The sequence below is a fragment of the Ursus americanus genome, chromosome 9 (assembly GCF_024610735.1).
Source record: "Ursus americanus isolate L20-20 chromosome 9, mUrsAme1.1.p, whole genome shotgun sequence".
Taxonomy (NCBI): Eukaryota; Metazoa; Chordata; class Mammalia; order Carnivora; family Ursidae; genus Ursus; species Ursus americanus.
Window position 1 is genome coordinate 11211894 of NC_142135.1, and position 19381 is coordinate 11231274.

Here is a 19381-nt window from a genome sequence, read left to right on the forward strand (position 1 = left end):
GCCCGAAGTAGGGTGTGAATCCTGGGAGGTGATTCATTCGTAAGGACAGCACAGACAGCCCTGCACTTCTATGATAAAAACCAGTATGGCCTTTCCTGAGTCAGTATCCTGACTCTTGGGGGAACTGCAGGGTTGACCTGTCTCTGGGCAGGTTCCAGAGTTACCCGGGGTGGTCTTCAGTCCATAAAGCCTGTAGCAGCTAGAACGGCGCTCCTCGAGTGTCTGGTGTCGCGGAGGGGTTGGCGCTGCAGCTCTGTGTGCTATAGCTGGAGCACGAGGTCAGCGGGCGCCTGGCTGTGACTGTGCCTGTTCGTCACAGCTTTCCTGAGCCAGAGTCGTGTCTCGTTGTCTGACTTCGTTAGCTGAGTCGGGTCTACGTGGTGTGACTCTGAGTCGGATCTAGTATGTGAGCAGAGACAAAAACCAGAAAAGACCCAGGGAAGCTCCTCCACCCCCAGGGAATATTCTTCAGGTTAAATCTACTTCAGTGAAAATTTCTGACCATTCGGCTTGATGTAGATCAGGAGTTCTTAGTCAAAAGATTAGCTACCTTCCCTCTCTTTACTCTCTTTTTCACGTAGATTCATCCGACTATGACCATCCTCAGTAAGCGTCTTGACAAGTTATGGCCTCGTTACGTCCCATCCACTTGCCTTTCTTAAGAACCTGCGGTGGGAGGCAGTGCAGTGTGAGGAAATCATGGAGGAGATGGAGTTGAGTCAGTGGTAGTCAATTGCTAAAAATAAAAAATAAGTTCCCTTCCACCCTCCTTTTTTTCTCCTTGCCATACACCTAGCTGTGGCCTAGCCAACTCTATCAGTGCTTTATTAAGGCTCTGATCAACAACCAGGATCACATCAGCTACATTGTTCAGTGGTGGTGAGAAAGGACTGTGGCATCTGTCCGATTTGAGCCTGAATCCCACCTTTGTCATTTACTAGGTGACCTTGAGAAAAGTATTTATCTCATAAAAATGATAGGATTAAATGAGAAAGTGGGCTGCGTGTGGGCATCCAGTTAATAGGAGTCATGGCTGTTAGCATGACCTCATTGGCTATCCTGGCAAGACTGAAATCTGTCAGTGGGCAGGCTCTCCTGCTACAAACATTGGGAATTGTGGGTCCACCTCTCCTGCCCCCAAAGCAGCCCCGGGAGTAAATGGGCTCCTCCACCTAACTTCAGATTCCCTCCCGCTGGTTTGTGTTATTCTGTTCCCCACTTGTCACTGGCTTTGGGCCATACTTTTTTGCTGCCCGTTACATCACTTAGAGTCCCATCCCTGCTCCCACTGAAAGGTCTCGATAGCTACTTTTCCTGACCTTACAAACACTGTTGATTACTCAGAATCCAGTTGAAAATCAAGGCCAGCAGTTTCCTAGGAAAACATGGGATTGAGTCATCTTTGGAAAAGTGGACAAAAGAACCTTTGTTTTCACAAAATTTAGGGCCTTTGTTTGGGGCCCCTTACCACATGGGAATTTGTCCCACTTGAAGGGCCCCAGTCGGTGTCACCTATCAAAGTGACTCAGGAGAGGGTCGAGCGTGCATGTAGATTGATGAGGCATGGTCTGTTGGATTGACCGTTCATGAGTGATCTGCTCTGGGGGCCAGTCATCTCCCCAGCTTTCACTGTTCATGTAGAAATGCATTTCTCTGCACACCTGCAGGGTGGGCAGCCAGCCCTACAAGATTCCATCTGCAAAATCATTGCTTTTCATGTGTCTATTGAAAGACCTACATTTTTTTTCTGACAGTGTATATATTACTATTCAAAGTAATACATCACTATGGGGATCAGATTCAGTGAGAATCTCTGAATTCGCTATTACGGTAATATCGATAGTGGCTTCCATTGATGGTCCATCTAGTGTATTCTGAGCAAGGTATAAAATGTTTTAATTTCAAAACATTAATAATAAGAAAGCTCTGGCAAACATTTCAGCCAGCCTCAAAGCTTCAGGATAAAGTAGTTTATATCAAGCCACTAAACAATCATAAATAAATTTCTATAGAATTGTTTGCTTGCCCTTTTTACCTTAAGCATTAGAGTATATAATAAAAATCTAAAACAAATTATCAAAGAGTATATAAGAATTATAGTTGGAGTATGACTGTATTATAGTAATCCTGAAAAATTAATGTCAAAAGTAGTTTTGTTTCTCAAAAACCCTTACTTACTGAATTTATTAACCTCAGTGTCACATTACAGTTCAGATAACAGGTTGAAAAGAGAAAAATGACCACCGTTCACAGATCACTGAGAGCATGCCCTTCGCTCCATGTGCCAAGCTAGCCCAACAAGCCAGGTGCCTCTGTATTTACTTTGCACTAGTCTGCAGATCCTGAGGAGTGGAAACTGCTTACCTTGGATTTCCCAGGACCTAGCACACTGCCTGACATACAGTTTGTGTTCAATGAATACTTTTGAGTGAAACTTCTTTGTCTAGAAGAACAAACAAAGGGTCAGGGAGATTAAATCCCATGCCTAGCGTTATGCAGTCTGTAAACAGCTGGACCGGCTTTCAAACCCTGAAGCCTCTGCTCTTTCTAGTGCATGAATAGGCTTCTCCTCCGATGCCAGCTTGTTGTTAGGTCTTTGAAAGTTTCTTGAATAATAATAGTTCTCTGGAGAAAGAAACCCCTTATCATGTCACTGAATCACTGTAAGGTCTTAGAGTAGAGAAGTCTGAAAGGGTTTCCCAGAAGGAGGAAAGAGATTACAAAGCATCCCTGAATTTGTCTTTGATGTGAAGGCTGCTTTTTTAAAATCTTAATTTTTCAATTGCTTGCAGATGCTCTTATGATTAACACCCTAACAGTCATTAAGTTCATGGTCACTTTCTCAGTCAGCCAACACTGAGAGTACTTTCCTACAATATCACACAGATGTCCACTAAAAAAGGTTTGGCGTTTTACTCCAAAGGGCTGAGCATCCAGCGGGACTGGACCAGGGAGAGCCTCTCTAGAGGGCACTCGGTAGACTGAACATCGTAAAAGTGGGGGGGGGGGCGTCAGGAGCACAGACAGCCTTCCGAGGCGCCCTGCTAATTAAGTGCCCTTCCGGCTGTTTATCATGTGTGGCTTTGTTAGGACATCTAACTTTACTCATCTGAGAAAATTCTCCCTGAGAATTCAGGGAGCGGATGCATTGAAAGCTCTGTGGAGCCCGGACTATACCGGGCGTTTCATAAACGCAGTGGTTACAGTCACCGTCTCGGGAAGCTGAGGTGGGTTGCAGCATCGGATCCCAGAGCCAGATTACCTGGATTTGAATTCCAAGTGGCACCGAATCCCTATGAGGCTTTCCCCATTTAAATAAAATATGGCTCTTAATGGTCCCTCATTCATAGGTGGGTGTAAAGATTAAACTATCTCGTTGATGGTAAGCAACTAGGACAGGATGTGGGACAGAATCAGTGCTCAAAAAATGTCAGCTATTATTACTATTCCTATTATCTTCCCCGATGTGTGCCTCCATTTGAAACCGTGGTGTGTTGGAATTTTTTGGCATTGCTCTACTTCCTTCCTTCTCAAGGTGCTTTATGAACCAGGTGCGGGTACCTGTGCTCATAGTTTCATTTCGCCCGTCAGAGGTTAACAGCACCTCTGGCACCTCCGGGGTATTTCACTGAAGCCAAGAATTTGATGTCTGTCTCCCTGTCTTGGGATTTTTTGAATCCACAGACATATCCTAAGAACTATTGTTTTTCAGTCCAATCCGGAGCCCTGAAGATAACATTCGGCTGCAAGGGGTTCAGCAGGTGCACTGGAAGTCCATCAGGAGGCAAAGGCAACCCACACAGGGGTGCGCCCCCTTCCTTGCTGTGGGTTTAACAGGTTTCTGTGATCAGCCTTTATGGCATTCTGAGGCTCTGCTGGATTCCACGTCTTTGTCCCCATTGTCACTCAAAAGAGTATTTTCCTTTCTCCAAGAGATAGGAAACAACACTGAATTGTCAAAGGACGAACTTGGGAGCCCACGAGTCCTGGGCTCAAACCCCTGAACAAGCCGTAGGACCTTGGATGCATTACATAAGCCTTTGGAGCCTCCATTTTTTCTGGTGTAAAATGTATAATTTACTCATTAAACATCTCATTGATTCCAAGCAGCCCCTGGGCTGCGTGTTAGAGAAGCAGGGATGAATTAGCGGCCCCGCAGTCTTGGAGCTTGGAGTGACCCAGGGCTGAGTGCTTGAAGAGTAGGGAGCAGGATGCTGGGGTAGAAAATGAAGGGGCAGCTACCTTCGTGTGGCCAAGGAGAGCTTTTCTGAGCAGATAGCGATAAAGCTTGGGAGGAGCAGTGCCCGCGGAGGGAAGAGGAGAGTCCCCACTCCCGAGCCCAAGAAAGCACGTTCTTGGAACCCAAGAGAAGCCAGTGTGGGTGGAAATGGCATCACTTTCCTTACCCTGTATGGAGGCTTAAATAACACATTCTTTGAAAGCTATTGCTATCTATATATTCTGGGTGCTAAAAAAAAAAAAAAAAAAAGAGCATTCAAGGAGAAACTTAAAAATTACTTTATGGTTGATATTGCAGAAGTTCCAATTAAGCAAGAACCATTAAGAAAAGCTGTAACAACATCCTGAAGCACTATTATTGTAATTCTCTATTGAATGGCTGTCTCCCCCACTTGGCTGATGATAGTTCTATGTCTCCTCCCTCAGCTTCATCGGTGCCATTTTCTTCACCTGATCAGCCAGCTCCTCACCCTCCTGCCCTTGTGACAGGGCACCCTCACCCCCTTCCCTATTCTTTACAGACCAGGGCTGACTTCTATAAATTAAGTTTAAAATGCAGCCTCGGGTCCCACCAGCACTGGTGTTGAGTCCTAATTGTCATGGTCCCTCGCAGAAGAAACCAGTGCACATGATGCTATATGGGCATATAAAATAAGCAGCACCATTTCCAAAATTCAGGGGGTCCCTGTAGAATATCTCTGTGGGCTTCTGCCACATTGCAAATGCAGAACCAAAGACATCGGTGTTTATTAGACGACTTCCCAAATCCAAGTTCCATGAAATGTATGGTTAGAAATCTATCTGGTTATGTCTTACAGGTTATTTATAATGCTTCTAACCAATACATTGAACAGGAATTTTTACTGTATTTGAATCCCAAGATGACGTATAACACCAACCCTATAGAGTTTATTTCAGATGCAAATTCCTATGGCTTGCATCTGAGTGAACTTGGAAGAGGCTGCAGTTGGCTAAATGAACCCAGCGATTCTCCGCCCTGACTCGAAAGCCTTTCTGGAAGCAGCTCTGACCCCCTCTTCCAGGTGCTCTGTGTGGGCCTGGAGTCCCCTCACGCCCACTCGATCTGCACACTCCGTGTCTTCACATTTCCCCAGGCTCTCTGTGTTCCCCACCCACACACCCCCACCCCAACCATGGCCCACAGCCCCCAGTTCACCCTGCGCAACTCTCCTGTCAGACAGGATTTGCTGTTCTCTTTGAACCTGAGTGATTTTAATAAGTAGCTCTCCCAGAAGTGCTTCCATTCTAACAAGGAACACTGCTTTATTCTAGAGAGAAGTTGATACCAATAGAAGTTTATGTATCAGCTGTGTGGACACCATTGGAAGTAATATTTCGGAAATCATTAGTGAGCATAGAAACAGTAACATTTATTCAGCACGTACTACATGCTAGGTACCTTATGTAGGTTTTCCCACTTAATTTTTGTGACGCTCGAGGCAGTTGCTATTACCTCCGTTTAAAGGACAAGAGTCCCGAAGTCCCCTAAGCACCAGGTGCTAGAGCCAGATTTGAGCCCAAGAAGTTGAATCCCAGAGCCTGTACTCCCTGCCACTTGGAAGTGGGGCACCAGACACTCCTGCTTTGCCTTGGTTCATTTTCACAGCAAAGCGGCAGCATTTTCCTTCTTTGTGATGAGAAGACTTGAACTCAGGAGGGTGAAACTACTTGCTCATGGCTGTTAGCGGATGGCTGGGCCTAGACCCAAAGCCAGGTCAAAATAACGGATTTTTCTTGCATTCTACCATGTACCTCATAGTATGAATAAACTGCCCTAGTAAATTAATGAAATATTGCATTACTCCAGACAAATGGGCAGGAGCCTTGGTTCCCCAAAGTGTAACTCCGTGAAAGCCAGTTACTTTTGGAGGCGTGGGGGGAGAGAGCATGCACAGGAACAGGGAGTGGGGGGGGGGGGGGAGAGTGCAAAGGGAGAGAGAGAATCCCAGGCAGGCTCTGTGCCCAGTGCACAGCCCAAGATGGGGCTCAGTCTCATGATCCTGAGATCATGACCTGAGGCACAATGAAGAGTCACCCGGGCGCCCCTGAAAGCCAGGTATTCAGGGCAGTCTCTCATTGTGGCTTCAAAGACCAGCAAGCATCAGACCCTCAATTCCTTCTGGCGAATCTTCCAGAGGCACAAGGGCCTCACAGTGCTGATGCTGCCTAGGATTTGAGGAGCTGCCAAATAAATCTGCTTCGTATTGTGAGGAGCTTGGAGAGAACTCCTCCAAGGATCTGGTTTCTTAGATGAAGAAGAGGGAGTGAAATTGAATTCACTTGTTAAAGAGGTTACCGATCCGAAGCACCAATCTTGCAGCTTGTGAGGGCTGAGCCCGCAGCAGTCCTCTGGGGTCATGCAGTGTGCTTCCAGTGTGATTGGAATTCCAGCAGAAAAGGGAGTGGAGTGATACGTCACAGATTCAGAAAGTGTACCTGTTTGGTTGCGGTGTATGTCACTGGTTCTTAAAAGGTAAAAGGACTAAATGCACATTGGAAGGTATAAAACAAAGGACCTACAGTCAGAAATTAGTTGGTTTACGTGTTACTCTCCACCCCACCCTCCCCAGGATGAGAAATAAGAGAGTCCTTACAAACGTTTTACCTTCACCTAACATTCTGCTAGCCGTGACCTTAAGGCAAAATTACTTCACCTTTTTGTGCCTTAGTTTCGCCATCTGTCGAGTGAGGGTGATAGTACATGGTAATTACTTTAGGGTGGTTGTGCAGATGAAACACACAAACATATGTGAAAACACTTAGAACAGTACCTGCTACGAGTTCTGTGTAATTGTCAAGACACTGATACTGCCCTCGTTGTAATTACCAGCCATTTGTATGTAGGGCAGTAGAAATCTGTTCTAAATGTTTGCCTCAGCTACTCGCTGTCCATTTTTTTGATAAAATCGGGTAATGGGAATACTTTTCTTAAAAAATATAGCCTATAACTCAGATGTTTTATCATCAAATTACTGCATTTTATAAAATTATTTTAAAAGGTTTTTGGTTTGTGAGCTCTGGTTGGTTAACAAGGCATGGATTACAGTGGTTACTATGGCTACATAGGAACTAATTGCTGGAAAGTTCTTGTGCTAGCCCATGGGGCACCTGGGTGGCTTAGTCGGTTGAGCAGCCAACTTGATTTCGGCCCAGTTCGTGATCTCAGGATTGTGACATGGAGTCCTGAGTCAGGCTCTGCGCTTAGTGGGGAGTGTGCTCGAGGTTCTCCCTCTCCCTCTGCCCCTTCCCCCACTCGCTCTCTCTCTCTCAAATAAATAAAATCTTTAAAAACTAACAAAAATTAAAAAAATAATAAAAGTTCTTACCCTGGCCCAAACTCTATATGTGGCAAGTAGGAGACACTTACAGAAATTAGTAAATGGCGTAGTGTCCCCCATATTTGTCAGTTGTAGTAACAATAACATCAGCCCCACTTCTTATCAGAAGCCCTGATAAACTTTTTTTTTCTATTTACATTGTAGCACATACTCTCAAAAGTAAAGTAAGATATTTCTTTATACCGCAGTAAGATATCTGCATTTTCACAGGGGCCTGGGTGTCAGTCAGTTAAGCAGTTAAGAGTCTGCCTTCAGCTCAGGTCATGATCCCAGGGTCCTGGGATCGAGTGGCACGTTGGGCTCCCTGCTCAGTGGGGAGTCTGCTTCTCCCTCTCCCTGCTTGTTCTCTCTCTCTCTCTCTCAAATAAATAAAATCTTTGGGGGAAAAAAAAAAGAATATCTGCATATTCAAATATATCTTTCTCACACATGTATTCTGCCAAATGGAAATGAGTACCGTGGTGTAAATGGTTGGGAGGGTTAAGGGAATCCATAGTCATGCATACTCTAGAATGAATTACTTTAGTAATTACTAGTTAGATGATCACCTCCTCCCCTAAGCTATCTGAAGGACCACTAAAGGGGAGGAGAGCTTTCATTATAACCACAAGATAGTAATTTTGGAACGTGGAACATGTCCAGAATGGGTGGGATTTCTCAACAGAAGTAGTAAGTACTTTGGAGGGAAATAAGGGAACTGACCATTCCAGGGTAGGAAGAACAAAAAAAGGAAAAGCAGGAAAGATATTTTCACTTACTTTGCAAATGTCCCAAGGGCTTGCCTTGACAAGGGAACAGCATGATAAATGGGAAAAGCTCTGGGATGGAATTTGTTCAAATCTCAGCTTTGCTTTTTATTTCCGTAAAACGTTGATCAGTGTACTTTTGCCTTCCTGACCCTCGGTTTTCTCATCTGTGAAATGGGTACATAACAGTACCTAGCTATTGGGTTATTACAAGAATTACATAATAAAAATTTATAAAAATACCTAACACCTTATTAGGTGCCCAGTAAATGAATACTGTTACCTCACCCCCAAATAAACCAAAATACTTTCCAAAAAGCAGTGGTTTAAATGAATAAGATTTTAGAGAGAAGATCTCTCTGCGGTGGTAGGTATTCAGGACGTACCTAACATGTTGCTGAAGGGGGTTGTGGTTATTGGCTGCATGCCAAATATATGTGTCCCCCAGGGCAGAGGAGGTGTCTAAATAAATAGTGAACAAAACGTTTGACCGTAATGATCAGAACAGCCCTGTTACTAAGTATTAGCATAGAAAGTGAAAAGAGCTTTATTATTTTTACCTCTTACCACACAACGGCCTCAGCCTGGCGGGGTCAGGCTTATTCCCCAAGTAATTCATGATGTTCATTTCTTGTTTGCGAAGCAGGGCAATTCAGTAGGATGATGGAGGGAAATAATTTCATTCCTGGATACTAATTCTAGTAGCAGCTGTTTCCTGCTAACAGAGAAATATGCCTGCGCTAACAACTTCACACTTCCAGCGAAAACATTTCACCGTGGTACACACTAAGCTGTTTGAGGACAAATGTGTGGTGTTTGTTTTCTTCCCGGAGACACGGAAACATTCATCAGAGTTGACTCATTCCGCTTCTACATGCATTTCTACTTACATGTCTGATGATTGCCCGAGCTGAACAGCAGTTTCTGTTTAGAGTGGCAGAGCATTATGTCAGAGGGATAATATCTTCATCCCTTCTCTCATGGAACGTGTCCAGAGCTTCCCTAGTGGGAACATTTTCAAAAATGAAAAACTTGAGGGTGGTCTTGCTGTGTGTGTGTGTGTGTGTGTGTGTGTGTGTGTGTGTGTGTAAAATGAACACATCTGTGTATATTGTTAATTGAAAAAAAAAAGCAGTTTGCAAAACAGTATATACAACTTGAACTGACCCGTGATTTTTTACAACAGACATCTCTCTCTCTCTCTTTCTCTCCCTTCCTCCTTCTCTCTCTGTCACACACACACCTTGTTAAAGTCAGTGTATTAACAATGATGTCTGGGTATAAAAGTTAGATTAACAGGTAGTGTGCAGTTTCTTCTTTGCACTGTGTCCCCTAGTGTTTCTTTAGTTAATACCGTTGTCATAATGAGAAGTGAAATCTGTAAGAGGAAGCCTCAAGAGTTTCAGGGAGCAGAGTCATAAAATCTTCAGTTTTGAAACCTCTCGAAACTGTATTTGAAATAGAAGCACCTGTAGCTTCTGAAAGATGCAGCTCAGCACCAGACCCACAGGCACCGTGCAAACGTCCCTCCGCTCACCATCTCCGCTCGCCATCCGGATGCCTGGGCTGCGCTATGCACACACTATACCGACGTCGCTTGTGGAATCATTGATCGAAAGTCTCCCTTTTTCAGCAGTATCTTGAGTCCCCGGCCCCCAGTACCATGACTATAGCTTTGATTCAAGCCCGCATCATTGCTCATCAGTCTTGCAGTCCCAGCCGCCTCCTCCAGCCATCCCCCTGAATGCACGTGTCAGTGCTCGCTGCTCCAGTGTACCCTTCACTGGATTGCCAGAGCCACTGGGGGAGGGGGTGGTGGTGAGCGCCTTAGCATGACAGGCGTTCCCCACTCACCTCCCCAGGGGCATCAGTGCTGCCCTGGTCTCCTCTGACCCCGGATGCCTGCACCTGCTGCTCCTCACTGTTTCTGCTCCCCTGCCTTGTTCAGACTCCCCCTCTGGGTCCTCGCCAGGGCTGAGGCTACCTCTGTGGGGTGCGTCCCGGTCAGGCGGCACACATTCTAGGTCCCTGCCTCAGGCTGTTTCCCGTAGCTGCTTGAGGACACAGAGTGCTTTCTGTATGTGCTTGGAATGTTGCAGAAGCTTACGGACTGTTTAGCCAAATAAGTAAACAGCTATTTCCAATAGGCTTCTAAAATTTCTCATCCGTTAGAAAAGTAACGGGTGGAAAATCAAATGACCTGAGCAGACATGGAAGTAGAAGTGAGTCTTGGGCACCTCTGCTGTCTGTGTCTAAGCCTTACTCTCCTCAGAAGCAGGTGTTCTGTTGTGCGATAGGGCGACCGGCTGCTTCGGGAGCCTGCGCTGCGTGGGGGAAGCAGGAGGAGGACTGGGGCTTCCGTCCACTCGGGCCTGGGTTCTGCTCCAGGCTCTTCCGTCTCCTTACTGAGAGATTTTAGGAACATCGGGTAACCTCTCTGTGCCTCTGCTGCTTCATCTCTGTAAACTAACGTGACTCCCTCACAGGTGCTAGTACAGCCGATGGTGTATGTAAGGCAACTGGAATGCTTTCGTTCATTTCATAAAACATCTATTGAGCGCCTGCTGTATGCCAGGCCCATTTTAGTGAACAGAAAAGTGTGTGCCCTTAGCAGGAAGAAAGAGGAGAAGGAACTAAGAACTAATAAGAACCAGGAAGACAATAGAGCTGGTGTAAGGGAATGGAGAGTCGCTGGAGGGGGTTAGGCCAGGAAAGCTGTCTCTGAGGAGGTGCTGATTTTGAGAGACCTGAAGGGAGGGAGGGAGGAGGGGGAGAGCCTGCAGCTGTAGGAAGCAGGGGAGGGGTGTGAGCCACCGGGAGGGAGGCCTGGGCGCCGTCACCGCCCAGCAGAGGGAGCCACAGGCCCAGTGGCAGGAGCTGGTGAGAGGGCACCTGGAAGCCGTACTTGGAGTCCAGGTACAGACCCGGGTTTTTATCCAGAGCCTGGTAGGAATCCTAAACAGTAAGGACTCAGTGAATACATGCTTTCTTTGCTTTGTTTTTTCCTTTCCTTTCCTTAAACAATATGAAAGCATTTCCTCAACTGTACACAGTGACTTAGCCCAGGGCAAGTCGCTCAGTCTTCCTTTGATTTTAGTCTGCCAAAAAGCCAGGAAGATTATACCTTCTTTAATCGATATACCTATAAATTAATACTAAATGTCAAGAAAGTGCTGTGAAATTTTGGAGAGTTACACAAATCTGGGTTTCTAGTATTACTACAGTAATTCCTGAGCCTTCTGGGGCCCTTGGTCCAAGGACTCGGGTTGAGCACACCACTCTACTTTCTGGGGTTTGTGGGCCCAGTACTGGCTACGTTGGCTGCTTCAACAGTCAAAATTGTGTTCTTTGCTCCTCAGATTCACATTTGGGGTGATAGGTCATTTGTCAGATGTCTCGCTGGCATCTGGGGGAAGAACACTGTATGTAGGCAGGATGTACCTGTGTCGAATGCACTGCATGTTGATGTGGCAAATGTCAGGCCAGTAGGCTTGACAGAATTCCAAGGGAATAGATATCCTACGTCATCATGATTGGAGTTGGGGGCCAACGGTTTAGAACGCTTATCATCAGAAGCTTTCTGGTAATGTAAACTCTGAGATAGTCCGTGCTTAGAAATGAGAGGTGAATGGAGCTGTTTAACTTTTCCGAATAGTTAATATTAAGTATTTTTTTTCCTTTCTGAGAATGTTGTCTCTGTTCCTTGACTGTATTTGTTGGTGAGGTTGTTCAGGAACGCTGGAGTAGGGGCACTTGGGTGGCTCAGTCGTTAAGCGTCTGCCTTCAGCTCAGGGCATGATCCCAGCGTTCTGGGATTGAGCCCCACATCAGGTTCCTCCGCTGGGAAGCCTGCTTCTTCCTCTCCCACTCCGCCTGCTTGTGTTCCCTCTCTTGCTGGCTGTCTCTATCTCTGTCAAATAAATAAATAAAATCTTTAAAAAAAAAAAAAAAAGAAAGAAACGCTGGAGTAACATGGATTTGGGAAGAAAAAAATCATCTAGTTAATCCTCTGCTTCATTCAAACGTGAATGGTGTCTAAAAAATTCTTAAGTTTTTCCAAGAGATTCCTGGACTTAGGGTAAGAAACCTGAAACCTCTTCTGCGTAGTCATTTGAAGCATGGGAAGTTCTTCCTTCTGTCTGGCTCGGATCTTGTATGATTTGAGCCCGTTTCTTCTTCATCTGTACAAATGGAAAACAGCTGTCCTGCCTTCCCCTGTAACCACCTTTCATGTTCTCGAGGATGGTTATTAAATCACTCCCTAGCCTTCTTTCCTCGGAACTAAATAGTGCCTTCAGCCGATCTCCAAAGTGCCCATTTTCCACTCCTTTAATCATCTCCTGATCTTTCCTAAGCTTTTCTCCATCCTTCTTTAAATGTGGATGCCAAGTTGGAACACAGGGTTCTGTGGAGAGTCTCACAGTGAACTGGGATCACTACCTGTTCAGGCTCTGGGAGGTGACTGTCATTCATATGGTAATGCAGCCATCTTGCCAGCGTCCAGAAGGGTGAGCTGTAAGACAGTTCCCTTTCCAGTGGGGGGTGGTGGAGGGGACCTAGTTGTGGCTGCAGCTGCGGGTTTTGGGAGTCTGAGGCCTGTAGCAAACCAAATTCCAGGTCCGTTCTGAGAAAAACTTGCAAGGCCTACAAACTCCCGCTTCCCCTTCTGGGCTTGGCAGCCAGTTCTGTAGTGCAGGACTCCTCTCCCAGGCGCTCGTTCCTCTTAGAACCCTCCTGCGAAGGGGCGCCTGGGTGGCACAGCGGTTAAAGCGTCTGCCTTCGGCTCAGGGCGTGATCCCGGCGTTACGGGATCAAGCCCCACATCAGGCTCTTCCGCTATGAGCCTGCTTCTTCCTTTCCCACTCCCCCTGCTTGTGTTCCCTCTCTCGCTGGCTGTCTCTAACTCTGTCAAATAAATAAATAAAATCTTTAAAAAAAAAAAAAAAAAAAAAAAAAAAAAAAAAAAAAAGAACCCTCCTGCGAGGGACTTCACGGCTGGTGTCCATGCCTGAGTCAAACGTCTGTGCCATAAACATGAAGTCTCTTGGGGTCTCTCCCTTCCTCCCCCAGACAGCTTGTTTTGGAACAGATTCAGGACAATGGGCATTGTTTTCTGGGTTTAATTTCATTGAAATCACAGAGGGAAGAGAATCTCAAAAACGGTTTAGCGAGCGCAGGAAGGTAAACAATTTAATTGCCTAGTGTCCGTAATGGAGAATGAGAGGTGCAATGTGTGGTTGAAATTGTCTTGATCACCTGCCGCCTCTGTTGTTCAGGGCTTTGATTGGGTCACTGACATGTGACCTTTTCCTACCCTCCTCCGTTTTCCCCCAAAATGTAAGTTCCTTGGGTGTAAATGGTCCTGGCTGGGGATTTTCAGAATCACACCAATCAGTTGAGGCAGGAATACAGGACTGGGGAATTCCATTGCTTCTGACATTTTACTCCATGGTCCTCTCCTGCATGAAGCAGGCATGCTCGCATCAGCCACTGGCTAGCGTGTGACCTTGGACAGATACAGGCAAGGAGATAAGAAAGAGTTTTGACCAGAGTCATTCTGTAGCAAGACTCCATGTAGACAAAGCCTAAATTAGCATGACTGTTTAAATCCTGCAGGGTCAGAATAAATTATATGTGTGACCGAGAGATTTGCTGATAAATGACATGAAATCCTTATTATGTTTTCCCTCTCTCCAGATTTTGGGGCTCATTAAGCAATGTCTCATTAAACAGTGTCTCACAGGTCAATTGTCTTTGCACGTTTGAGAGAAGAACTAAATTTTGCATTACAACCAAAATCTGTGGATCCCTGAGACATCCGGTTGGGGCTGACTGGTTACTGGGGACATTTTGAGTCTGCTCCGTTTCACAGTAGGATACAGAAATGAGAGCGTCAGCTATTCATGCTTGGGTGTGTGGAAGGTGAGAGGTGCGTTTCCATCGAGCGTGCCCACTCTGCAGTGCCAGGGAAGTGAATTATCTTGGTTCCATTCTGATTAATCAGTGGGATGTTTATGTCCAGTTAAAAAAGCATTTGTAAGATTTTTGTCCTTGTTTAATGAGCTGCAGAATTCGGGGGTGGATGAGACTCCATGGCAGGTACTGCGTGAGACTGCGCGCCGGCCCCACGGGGCGCTCACCCTGCAGGTGAAGGGACAGTGCACCATGTAACTCCCTCACTTTCTCTTCTAGTCTAACAGGCAGCCCGCTAAGTTGAACCTTCTCACCTGCCAGGTGAAACCCAATGCCGAGGACAAGAAGTCCTTTGACCTGATATCACGTGAGTCCTCTTTTGCTCCCCATTGGTTGCTGTGGCTTCTGGCCCTGTGCATTTCCATCTCTGGGCATGCAAGCAGCAGCTTGCCCAGGCTAGGCCCCCCGGACAGATCTCTTCATTTACAGTGAGCCCACCCGCAGCGGGGAAGGCAGGACAGTGTCCGATCCGACCCGCAGTAGAATCAAATTGAGGCGTGTACATTAAACTAGACCAGTTCTTGAGTGTGAGCCCACAGCTTGCTCCCCTGGAGAGATTTTTGTACATACATTGCTGTTTCTCTCTTAGATCTGCTGAATCACGGTCTTTGCTGTGAAGCCCAGGCAGATATTTTTTAAGAAGCCCCAGGTGATTCTGATGTGTACCTGCGGTTAAGAATCTCTGGCGTAGACTTGAGAATGCAGCTGTGCAGACAGGAGCTATGACCATGCCCAGAGTTTTGTCCTTGCAAAACAGGGCTCTTGAAAATCATCTTGCTTCCAAGCAGAACTGCCCTCCCACTTCACGAATGGAAGACACTGCATCCCATCATTCACTTAATCCATGGGTCCTCTTATGATGAGGACACATGATGACCCTACCATCCCCCAACCTATGGCCTGTATCCTCATGGTCTTTAGAGAGTGGGGAAAGCTCGCTTGCTTCTAGACTGACTCCCTGTGCTTACACTGGTCCCAAGGGGGCACTTGCAGACCCCCCACCCCGGTAGCTGAAGGGACACCTCTTTATAAAGGAAGAGGATGGTAGTGCCAATAAAGTGACTCACCTGTATTGTGAAATCCTGTACATTAACTTTCAGTATTCTTCCTTCTCTCTAGAGCCCTGTGGGGCTGTCTAGCAGCTTACGTGCAGACCACAGTACTTTCTTGCCCCCTGCAATCCTTCTGATGTAGTTGTGTGAATGGAAGCCCCAAAACAGTTTCAACCCAAAGGACTGAATCTGTCACGAGACCCTTTAGATGGAGTCTCTGCAGCATCTGTTAAAGTTCAGAGTCTCCATGATTTTTATGACCAAGAAATTTCTCAGGTCGTTGACAATAAAGAAATACAAGAAGGTGGAGTTATGACTCTGAAAAGCTGAAATTCCTAGAAGTGAGAGCCCGTGGGTTATTAATAACCATCATCAGTCATTGAGCATCTAATATGTACCAGGTGCTTTATATACATTATGGCCACTCCTCACAAAAGCCCTATCAGTTTCTTATTTATGGAAGAGAAAACTGAGGCTCAGAGACATTGAGTGACTTACCCAAGGTCACACAGCAATAAACCAAGGCTTGGATTCAACCAAGGCTCTTGGGCTCTACTCTGCATGGCGTGTTCTTGGACAAACACATTCTTTCTATCTCTCAAGGAGGTGAGGCGGGGAGCTGACCTGGAGTGGTCATGTAGTGAGTGACCGGTTAGTTTGACCTGAACATGTCGAAACATTCTAGCAAATCCTGCATTTTAAGAAGAGCCTCCCTTATGTACAGCTGCTCAAACTCTCCACATTAGGCTGTTCCCTCCTGACCTGGGCAGCATCTTGAAGGTGAACCTTGAGCAGGGTTGAAGCCCTTCCTCCCTGAAGCCTGATTCAGCCAGAGAGCAGCCTGGGGCAGCGTATGCCTACTGGGCGTAACTGCCCTGTGAGCTACGAATCATTTCAGAAAAGTAATTTTTTTTAAAGGTAACACAATAAAAGGCACATTGAAAATGAATAAATCGCATACCAAACTGGCAGCTGGCCGTCTCCAGTTGGTGGAGACATCCACTTTGATCCCATGGGATCTATCCCCCTTTCCATCTTTTTTTCAAAGGAAGTGCCAGATGCTTGGTATTTGCCGTTATTTTATTGTATTCCTGTTGCGCTTCAGAAAAATAATACTGACAAAGTGAATTGTGTAACTGCTAAATCAAAATGGTGTAAAAATAAGATAATGTTAAAACTCTTACTTTTGCTGTGTTTTTTTTTTTCCAGGAACTCTCATAATTTACATTGTAGCTGAAGGTATTCTGCTTACTAAAGTTTCTCTTGTTTTCTTTTTTGTGTTTTAGATAACAGGACGTATCACTTTCAGGCAGAAGATGAGCAGGATTATGTAGCGTGAGTAGTTTTGGATCTAATGGCACAGTGTCTGGAACTGAAAAGGCACTCTGTCCTATAGAACAGACCTTAAAATTTCCTTTTTATTACTGAGAACCTCTCCTGCGGGTTGCACGTGCTTCTGTCTCACCTCTGGACCTTCACGTGTTGCTCCTCTCTCTGTCTGGATGCTCAGTAAATTCCTTCAAGATTCAGCTCAGGCCTCACCATCCAGGGGCCTGATAGGCCTCCTCACACTCCTCAATGATCCTCCGGTTTGGTCTGAACTCTCTAAAGACTGAGAGCTCTTGAAGGCAAGGACTGTGCCTTACTCACCTTTAATCACATTGCCTGCTCTTAGGAGGGGCTTATCCAGTGCCAAGCCCATCTGCTTGGATGCTTGGCTGTTAACTGCGAGGGGAGAGGAGAGCCTGGCCCTGAAGAACAGTATGGGCAGGTGCCTCCTGTGGGTGAGGGTGGCTCAGAACCCCAGAGTAGGGGGAGACCAGGTATGTGACCTCAGGCAGCTCCCTGCCCCCTTTCTTCATGTTATCCCTGGTCCTGGGCCGTCTTCATTCCCTCTTCCTGTAGCCTGCCAGGCAGTGTGGGACCATTACATCCTCAGCTGCTTGGGAGAGAGGATGTTTGTGATAAAGTTGGCAGTTAAACCTTTTGTAGCATTCCCGTTTTCAAATACCTGTGCCATTGGTGACAAAATAAATGTTATTTTCCTTAATGATTTCTGGGGAGCCACCGAATTCTCTTCACCCCCCTTTCACCTTATACTCACCCCTTTTATCTCTCTCTCTCTTCCTTCCCCTCTCTCCTCCTCCTCTGGAGAATTCCACCCCTTCCCCATTTCAGAAGAAATGATAAAGGGTCAAAAAGATGCACAGTTGGGAGACACAGAGCAAAAGGGTGGGGGGTGGGTGGCTGAGAGAGAAGGTAGGAGAGGTGAAGGAAGAGGAGGAGAAAAGTCTTTGACCCATTCATTCATCTGAAGATTTAGTGAACGCCGATTCTGGGCCGAGAACTGTGCAAAGCATGGAGAATACAAGGCTAAGTTAGACGGAGCCCCTGCTCTGAAGAAACGGTCTGTGTTGGAGGAGAAGGCAGGAGACAGAGGGCAGGGACAGAGGCGGCCATGTGCTGTGGGAACACACAGGGGCATGCACCTTCTCGGCTGGTTCTCAGGAGCGGTGTTCAGAGATGACTTCCAAGAGGAAAGGAAGCAGCCTGAGCCAGCTTGGGAAGGTGCAGGAAGGTTATAAGTACTCTGAGCTCTGGGTGCAGGTCCCACTGGCCTAGAAGCAACCGGGAGGAATAAAACGGAAGCAACTGGTGGTTAGACGTTACCGATCTGGGGTTGACCAACTAGAGAGTGGCTCAAAAAGAAAGAAGAACAGGAGGTCAGGAGGGCTGGCCGTCCACCCTCAGACTCAGGGAGGTCGTACTTCGTGAGATCATACTGTGCTTAAAGAGCGTCAGCAGAGGTTTGAAAACGAGGACACTGAGAGGCAGGGTGCCCGTGGTCACAGTCCCAGGAACCGCGGGGTCTTATGGTCAAGTTAGGGAAGGAGGTCCTTCGGGGTACAGGGGGTCTGTCATTGCCCAGTATTGGTGCTCACTGTGCCAACGGGGGCTCACTAACCGTCTCTCTAATCAAGTCAGTCACAAGGTTGGCTTACTTATGCCCGTTTTGCAGGTGATTAAACTCTGAGTTGGGGTTGACAGTCCTTACAGATGAGGAAGCACAAGCCTGAGACTGAGGTCCTCCAGCAGGACGGGTGTCACACTGGATGGAAACATGCTGCTTAACCTCAGTGAGGTTAAGGGACTTGTTTTGACCCCAACACAAAATCGTAAATGTGTGATTGGAATACTGGCCCCAGTGCCCATGCGGGTACGCTGTGTCCAGTTCATCACACTGATGCCGTAAAATGTTCAGCTGTGTGATGAGAGTCCACAGGTTGCAGGGCAGGAACTCGGAGGGGACGGTTGAAGAGTCCAGACCATTACCATTACGTTTGCCTTGACTGGGTTCGCACCGCTTGGTTTACTTTTAGGAACTTCAGCCCCTCCGTTCTAAGACAAGGGAACAGCAGTAGGCACTTGGTTAAGGCCCCTTTTGGAAGGTAGCCATGAAAGGTGATGCGAGCAGACGAGCATCCCTGGTGGAAGATGGGGGTTACTGGGACCTGCTAGAGAAGGCGCAGCAGGCAGTCACATGGGGGGGGGCACTCCAGACGCATGTCCCATTAAGAATCTCCTGTACAGAATTCCAAAATCACCTTGGAATATTGCTTCCCTGTCACATATTTCACTCTTTCCTCCTCTTTTTTTTTCCCCTTCCCTAAACCCCTACATGGGAGGACAGGTAAGAGATTTGTGTGAGGCAGGGAACGTATCTGCTTCTTTTTTGTTCATATCTCGAACCCAAGCTCTTAGTATTATATTTACTCTGTGACTTAGAGAGAACTCAGTCCCAGTTTGGTCAAAGAACAGGCTTCTTGCCTGTGGGACTTAACACCCTTTCGTGGAAGGCTTGCTTGGCCCATCCAGCAGCTGTGACACATTTGCACTTGGCCTTCTCTGGGGCTGGTGGTGGCAACAGGGGGCTTCGTTTTGAATGATGTGGGAGGGAATGGCATTCTGTAGACACACACACACACACACACACACACACACACACACACCA

General features: G+C 46.6%; 1 protein-coding gene across 5 annotated transcripts in view; it reads left to right on the forward strand.

The window, feature by feature from the left end:
• Nucleotides 1–19381, forward strand: part of ASAP1 (ArfGAP with SH3 domain, ankyrin repeat and PH domain 1) — a 341646-nt gene that overhangs the window by 271620 nt on the left and 50645 nt on the right. For all 5 annotated transcript variants that reach the window (XM_045812249.2, XM_087864619.1, XM_087864618.1 and 2 more), the window contains 2 exons: nt 14537–14624; nt 16656–16704. In XM_045812249.2, coding sequence (XP_045668205.1) covers nt 14537–14624; nt 16656–16704 — 137 coding nt within the window. The remainder of the gene's footprint in view (nt 1–14536; nt 14625–16655; nt 16705–19381) is intronic.